Source organism: Alligator sinensis, unplaced genomic scaffold (genome assembly GCF_000455745.1).
Source record: "Alligator sinensis unplaced genomic scaffold, ASM45574v1 scaffold1021_1, whole genome shotgun sequence".
In the NCBI taxonomy this organism is placed as follows: domain Eukaryota; kingdom Metazoa; phylum Chordata; order Crocodylia; family Alligatoridae; genus Alligator; species Alligator sinensis.
This window is the reverse complement of record NW_005842185.1, coordinates 1,456,686-1,464,962: the sequence shown is the minus strand read 5'-3', so window position 1 is coordinate 1,464,962 and position 8,277 is coordinate 1,456,686. Positions and strand designations below refer to the sequence as shown.

At 38.5% G+C, this 8,277-nt stretch overlaps 1 protein-coding gene across 1 annotated transcript in view; it reads right to left on the bottom strand.

Annotated features, from left to right (window-relative positions):
• Positions 1–8,277, bottom strand: part of ZFC3H1 (zinc finger C3H1-type containing) — a 69,848-nt gene that overhangs the window by 10,987 nt on the left and 50,584 nt on the right. Inside the window, 7 exon segments of the mRNA XM_025207166.1 lie at positions 2–107; positions 198–302; positions 3,153–3,263; positions 4,094–4,188; positions 4,997–5,195; positions 5,274–5,379; positions 6,605–6,842. Coding sequence (XP_025062951.1) covers positions 2–107; positions 198–302; positions 3,153–3,263; positions 4,094–4,188; positions 4,997–5,195; positions 5,274–5,379; positions 6,605–6,842 — 960 coding nt within the window.

Here is an 8,277-nt window from a genome sequence, read left to right as displayed (position 1 = left end):
GTGTAGGGACTGTAACTAGACACCTGTTCACCAGATCGGTAAAAATTTTAAATTCTTGAACTTTATTGTTGGATCCAACAACTTTGCTATTGATAAAAACAAGGTAACTGCAAAGAAACAAAAACAAAATGAAAAAAAGCATAATGAAAATTCTGAGGTTCTTAATTTAAAATGGTAAGTTATGGGAGGAAACTTACTCCATCCAAATGTTCTGCACTGTTTCTGGCTGCATCACTGCTCCTAGCGCTGCTTCATAAGCATCCAATGCTTCACCAACACTTGCAAGAAGAGACTGGCATAAACTGTTTTAAAAGTTGAGGGACATGGTTAGAGGAGGGAAGGAAGGATTTACCTTAGGTTGCATATTAAGAAATTGAGAGGCACCATAAAGAGTTTCACATAGGTAGAAAAAAGATTTAAAAAGTAATGTGAGATCAATTTCAAATGTTATCATGTAGTATTAAAACACGTAGTAGTCCTTACACTGCAGATAATGAAGAATATGAAGCCTAATTATTTACAAGGTTACATTCAATTTAAATAAAAATTAAAACTCTTACCTTCTCATTTCTACTCTTGAAAATTACCTTTTTACCAATCCTTATGTAAGAATACTCTTTGACTGCTGCAGAATTGACACAGGTATCAAGAGCTTCCCTCTGGAAAGCTCCAGAACAATAAATTCCGAAGTTAAATTAAACAAAGCACTTGAGAAACAAGCATCGGACTGTGGCTAAGAAATAAATGCTAATAGTTCCAAAACACTGCTAAATTGTCAATAGCTAATATATTGACCACCTAGAAAAAAATCATGACAAAAATGGTCAAATATTTAATCTTGTTCTCTGACAAAAGATTAGGCTAATACAGGACACTTCCAAAGACAGAAGTGACCAGATGAAAAATTTCTGTCCAAGACCCAACCAACCATCCTTACTCTACAGTATAACTAAGAGCAAACAGAAGTGAACACAGGAAAGCAAGTTTAGTTGAAAAAAGTGTATGCAGGAACAAAAAAAAATGGGGAGTGGAAGGTGTCTAGAAATACAATACAGTAAGATAGCTGAAGGAATCATTATGCCCTAAGGCTGCACAGTGGATAACCAGAGGTCTTTCTTGTAATACTTAGAGAAAGTATGAACAACGGATCAAGTCACTAGCTTGCCTATCTCCTTGCTAAAGAACATGCTGTTTCCAAACACAACGTTGTTCCTTGATCCTTTCAGGCTCTGTTATTTCCACTTTTGAGATTCTATAATATAGCAATCCACTTGGCAAAAGTGAATTTTGATGCTTTTTGTCCTCTGCACCTGAAAAAAGGAAAGAGACATCTAATGACTTAAATCCATCTATCTTTTTTAAAATATATCTTCAATGACCTGTGCAAGTTCTCTTTCTAGGTAGCATAGGGTCGTGCAGGTAATTTCCCATAACTGAGGGAAAATAGCATATTTAATCCATGATTTACATTTTATAATGATGAAAATGGACCGTTACAATTATCTAGCCTGATCTTAAAATCATAGAAAATTAGGGTTGGGAAGGACCTTCGAAGGTCATGCAGTCCAAGCTCCAAGCAGGACCATGCCCAACTAGATCATCCCAGTCAAGGCTTCGTCTATCCAGGTCGTAAAAACCTCCAAGGATGGGGATTCCACAACCTCTCTGGGTAACCTCTTCCAATGCTTTACTACCCTCCAAGTGAGAAAGTTTTTCCTAACAGCTAACCTAAAATTTTCTTGTTGCAACCTGAGACCATTTCTCCTTGTTCCGTCATCTATCACCACTGAAAACAGTCTAGCTTCATCCTCTTTGGAACCACCCATCAGGTAGTTGAAGGCTGCTATTAAATCCCCCCTCAGTCTTCTTTTCTCCAAACCAAATATACCCAGTTCCCTCAGCCTCTCCTCAGAAGTCACGTACCCCAGCCTCCTAACCATTGTTGCCCTCCACTGGACTCTCCAATTTGTCTACCTCCTTTCTGTAGTGGGGTGGGAGGCCCAAAACTGGACACAGTACTCTAGATGTGGCCTCACCAGTGGCAAACAGAGGCGAAGAATCACCTCCCTCGATCTGCTGGCAACACTCCTACCAATGCATCCCAGTATGCCATCAACCTTCTTTGCAACAAGGGCACACTGTTGGCTCATAGTCAGTTTCTTGTCCACTGTAATACCCTCTTGTCAATTGTAACCCCCTTCTGTGCAAGAGATAAAACTTCTCTGAAATAACTTTTGGTTCAACAAAACTCACAAAAAAACTATACAAATATCATTTAACTCCATTACTAGCAATTCTTCAGGTAGCTTGAGAGCCAGTTCTCTAGCAATATTTGGAGAGTTAGCCTTGTCTTATTTGAAAAACCACATAGCTAATGACAGAGGCGATGAACCCAAATCCATGAGACAGGCTTCTTAAATAGCAGTGTAAAGTGGGTATTAAACTATAATGACTATGCTACAGTGTCATCTTTAGCCATCATGGTGACAACTACTACTTTCTTCTGGAAAATCTTCAAGATCCTTGCCATCAGGTGAAACAGTGAAGAAAAAAGTCCAAATGGCTGAATATGACTGAGTTCTGGTATCTATCTTATTTAGGCATGACTTGTTAAAAAAAGAGAAGTCACCTTGGCATTTTCCTTTGAAGTTTATTAAAAAAAACATTTGTGGATAGTCCCAACTTTAGGGCATGTCATTAAAGGTTCCACAAACAAAAAGAAAACTGGGACAGTAAATGCAGTGAGAACAATGCTGAAAGCAAAGGCAAAAAATGAAATGGGAAAAGCCTAGAATAAAAACATGGAGACAACTGAAAGACTGAAAAGAAAGTCTGCAAGAAACTTCATAAAGGAAAAAATAAAGGTCACTGGTCCTCAGGGACAGATCAACTCACAGGCCATTGCTCTGCCTAGAAGCAGAATTTGTGAAAGCTTTCCCAAGTGTGGGGGTTGGGGGTCTGTGATGATATCCTTCTCACAGCTCCATAAATCTGTGTCTGTTCTGCAGCAGTCAGGAAGCATCCATAAGAACTGTCAGACTGGACCTTCAAGGAACTCAAAGTAGTACACTCTTAAGTAAATAAGATGCATCAAGAAATAAGTACATAAACAATTTACTCGGAGATCCAGTATTTCTCAGAGAAATTCTCACCAGTAGATCTGCCATAGATACGGAACATGCTGGTTTAAAACATCATCTGTAAGATGTTCTTTATACAAAGGTGGCGTAAATTCAATTGGAATTGGAAAATTCAAGAGATACCTGAAAGAAAAATGATGTAAAAACTTGAACATATAATATACTTCTACACAGAAATTATCCCACTGTACGCAATATTTACTGATTTATAGTTAGAAATTCAATTAACAATCTTGAATTCAAAATAAAGTAAAAGACTGCCAACATCATTTTCTATGAATTCTATTTAAAAATAAATAAAGTATCTATCTATCTTTATTGATTTATTTACTTTTAAAGAAAAATTAACTTATTTTCAAAAAATATTTCTTCCTTTTCAATTTTTTTCTGGTTAAGCCAATACCCTAATTAATTATCCATATCCTTAAGAGCTTTGCTGGGACTGGGAGCCTTATGCAGATACCTAAATATATAAAATTCAGTAGTGTAAATATTAGGCACTAAAATTTACACTATTGAATCTATACTTAGGTCCTCAGTCCTGCAAAATCTGGCATTAAGTCATCATTTTTACCTCCTCCACTAAAGTATCAAGGAAATAAAGTCACTACAAAATATTAAAATAAGTGCAACTACAAAATGCCTTAACTTTGTTCAGTTTAAATCTGCAGGGAGAACATGAGTACAAGCAAATTAAAGGATGATCCTCAAAATATTATATAATAAACTTTAAAACATTAGGCAGTATGTAACAAATTCTTTAAAAATGATGGTATTAACTTTAATACTTTAAAATTGCCTGCCTTTGGTGGAAAAAGGTACTGCACCAAGGTCCTGCAGTTTAAGAAAATGAAGTAAATTGTGAAAGTCTCTCATCATATCAGACAAATGTCTTTAGTCAAAGAACATTCCTTACATGCCACTGTGAAAAAAAAAATTTCCTCAAAACATACCGTAATAAATCCAAGGGACTGTACTCTTGACATGAGTTCTCAAAGAATGCTGCCACAAATTCTTGCAACAGTGAAGGAATATTGTCTGATCTTTTCTGTTTTAAAAAAGTTAGGTCAAGAATTATGTGATGTCTAAGTCACAAGAGTAAGCTAAACACACAATACTTAATTACTTCCTTAATTTAGTAAAGTTCTACTTTCCATGTTATATCAAGAGGGAATATAATTTAATTAGGCCAAACAGCAGGTATGTGTTCATTTACGTTTTGACACCCTCTACTCTCCTTGCATGAGGCTGTGGTTTGAGCACAGGACTAGAATCCAGTAACTCATGAATTATGAACCAAAATCTAATACCAAGTCTTCCTATTGCTGTAGGCAACCCATTCGGCTTCCATGCTCTTGTTTTCTATTTATAGAAGGAGGATGACACCATAAGGGTGTTGCAAGTCTTAGTTATTGGCTAGAAATTTTGAAGATTAGAAGAACTACACTGCTACCAAATACTACTTACTGTACATAGCAAGACACAAACACACTCATTTTGGAAAATAGAAACCAGGTCTGCTTGCAGACATTAAAAAAAACAAAACAAAAACATGCTTTATGGGAAGCAGCAGTACATTACTTCAACCTGGCTCTGCAGCATCTGTAAAGATCAGGCGCTTCAGTGTGGCTTTTCAGCACTGTTAGCTAAAGTTGATTGAATCAGCTATTAGCTAAAAGCACCAAAAAAGCCATTCAGCACTCGATCTTTGCAGACATCGGGTAGGCTGGGTTCAAGTAACATGCTGCCTCTTCTAAGCATGTGTGGGGCTCAGCACAAGAGTGCACTGAGTTTAAAGTAAAGCACCAGGGGCTTGGGGGTTTGTCTAAAGAGGATTTTGTTTGTTTGTTTTTTACCTGTGAAATGAGGAATTTGCACATATGATAAAAAATCTGTGCATTTTGAGGTTTTTTCTCAAATGCTGTAAGCCACACAGCACAGGCTTTGTCGTTCTGTTCCATCCGCATGTACAACGTGACTAGGGATTCCAGCAGCTGATAGTTGAGAGGACAAAGCTCCAACAATGATCTACAAAGCTCAACAGCTGACTCCCACCTTAAACATAAGTAAAAGTAAAAAATGCTGATTTGAACTTTTATAGAAAAAAAAGTATCTTTTTTAACAAAGTTTCACCTTTCCAGAAGCTGCAGCAAAGAAATCATGTTTCTGTAGAGTGGAAGACAGATAGCTATTCTTTCATCAGCTGTAATATTTTCGTCAGTACATGTCTGGACTGCATCTGAAAAAAAAAAGAGCTTAAAAGTAAATCTGTCATTGAGATAATATATTTCAATGACAAATTTTAAAAAATCTCCTGTCATGAATTTGGAAAAGGAAAAATGTGGCATTTGGAATTAAAAACATCTTATGATAATTTTCATCACAGCCTCACTTCTCCTTCCTAACAACTGGTAATTGTGCCTTAACTGTTCAATACAGGTTAATCCTATGCTGCAGGCTGAAGCATACATATATTCCAAGATAGCTTTAAATATTCTAACTGGGTATCAGGAGAGCACAGCTTTTCAGATGCCAGAAGATAAGCTATGACCTGCTGTCACAGGCCATCAGTCCTTGCTCTGACAGAACTGTCTCGGACGGCCAGAGCCGACTCGAGATGATTCAAATATCATTCGGTCGTTTGGGCAGGCTGGTGAATGGAGAGGCAGACACAGCTTATTGGTTGCAAAAACTTTACTTACGCCGCTTGTAGCCGCGACGCAGGTGGTCCGGTCGCTTGAACAACTATGTGAGTTGCTCCAGCTGGCAAGGCTCAGGCCAGCTAATCCGCCCACAAATTAAGCCGGCAGGGAAAGGGTACGTCGAGGATTGCACTCAGCGACGGGGAGAAGAATCGATAGGTGATCAGTCTATCGATCAGCTCAGCTGCAAGTCAGATCTCTTTAGAGGCACTCTGCAGCATGCTCAAAGTTCTCCGACTTGGGCAGAAGTCGCACGAAATTTTAAACGGCTAGCAAGCCAATTACTAGCCGCCACGTAAGAATAATTTAGAACTGGCCAATAGCGGAACACAAATTTGCATTCAAATGGCGGGAACTCTCTTGCACTGAGGTTCTTCTGTTGCAACAAAAACCTTTGCTGTGCAAGAGGCTCTCATGTGGCAGGAAAATTGCATCGTGCCGAGGCACCAAAATCACTGGGTTGTGACAAGAACAAGAGGGTAAGTCTTACTGTTCAAGTCTTACAGGTTCTAGACAACTGAAGTACCAAAGGCAAACCATAAGTATCCCCTTTAAAAAGGTGCAAGAACAGGATTTAAACATTTTGCCTTTGCCTTTCTACCTTACAGGACTGTTTGCTAGGGTCAGGGGAGGGGCTCACTGCTTTCAGCACCCAAAGATGAACCCTGATTTGCACAGATAACATTACTCGCTTGTTTTGAATGAGAAGAAAAAGCTATTCAGAAGAAGTATGTACAACATCATTTACTTTTCTAAGCTCACCTTCAAACACAGCTAACAACATATCAGGATTGGTCTTGATATCTTGCACGGTTTGCCATGGTATCAAAAATGGCTCTTTGTTCATTATCCTTGATGGGTTGGCATTAGCAGGATCATAGAACTTGACAGGGAGAATGTTGAATTCTATTAGATGTATATAAGCTAGCCAAGCTAAACAGCGGTCACTTAATGTAAGGCATTGTGCTATTATTGTTTCATTAGCCGATTTCAAAGCATTCTGTAGAAGGTAAAAACAAGACTACATTTTAGTAATAAAACCTTCAACATGAGAAGATAAGAGAATCAAACTGAGAGAAAATTAAATATTTGTCATACTCCCTAAAGTTTATAACCTTTCTGCCAAAAACTGCTGTGGGAGCAATACTGATCTCCTTACTCATAAGAAAAGGCTGGACTCTATCTGCTCCTGAGCAACTTTAAAGTTCCATTACAGAACCAGTAAGTTCTGTGCAAACCTACTGAAAGCACTGGGGCTGCATAGCCATCATTGATAGCATTACTTAAAAAAAACACCTTTGGTAACATTTCTGTACCTTCTGGTTAAAGAATACCTTCAGGCTCTGGGGCAAGACTAAACCAGCCCAATAAGACTAGCAGATGCAAAATAACATTTGTTGAACAGGAGTTAAACCAAAAAACGTGGACAAAACACATCTGCTATACACTCAGAAAAAACAGGAAACTCCTGTTAGTAGATCTGGGAAGCTATTATCTTCCAATACATTTAATTGCCAAAGCGTGCAGTTTCACAGGGATCCAAATAATTTGAAAATTCAGGCTGAACTGACAATAAAGGGGAAAAAGTTAAAATCATTAAGATATTTCAGACAAGGTTCTTTGGGTGAATCTGATATCTTTTATTAAGCCAACTTAAAATGGTTGGAAACATTTTTTTTAAGCAAGCTTTCAAGTTTAAAAACCCTTCATCAGGCTGAGGAAGTTTCTGCAGTTGGTATGTGCTCTTCCTGAATGGAATGAAAAGTAAAGAAGTCAGAGGCTGGGCTGGTATGCATACGAGATAGGTAGTCAGTGAAGATGTAAACTGAGGAGTCAGTGGGTGAGAGAGAGGTGTGGGGGGATGAAAATTGGAGAGGTACCTGGGGAGTAAGATATTTCAATGTTTTCAAAGCTTAAAAATGTAGACTTTGTTTTCAAACAGAATTTTTGTTCAAATACAAACCAAATCATCAAAAAAAATTAAATAGGCTTAAGATCAAACCATGTTTCAAGCTAAACATTTCAGGTGGACCTGAAACAAGATTTGTTTTTCTTCTTATCACTGAAGATAAGTGTCTCGGACGGCCAGAGCCGACTCGAGTTACGTTAGAAATTAGTCGTACGTTAGGGCGGGTTGGGATGGCCAGAGCCAACTCGAGTTACGTTAGAAATTGGTCGTACGTTAGGGCGGGCTGGTGAATGGAGAGGCAGACACAACTTATCGGTTGCAAAAAACTTTACTCATGCCGCTTGCAATCACGACGAATGTGGTCCGGTCGTCTGAACAACCACATGAGTTGTTCCAGCTGGCGGGGCCCAAGCCAGTTAATCTGTCCGCAATTCAAAGCCGGCGGGGAAAGGGGTACGTCTGGGGTTGCGCTCGGTGATGGGAAGAAAGATCGATAGGTGATCAGTCTATCGATCGGCAGCCGCAA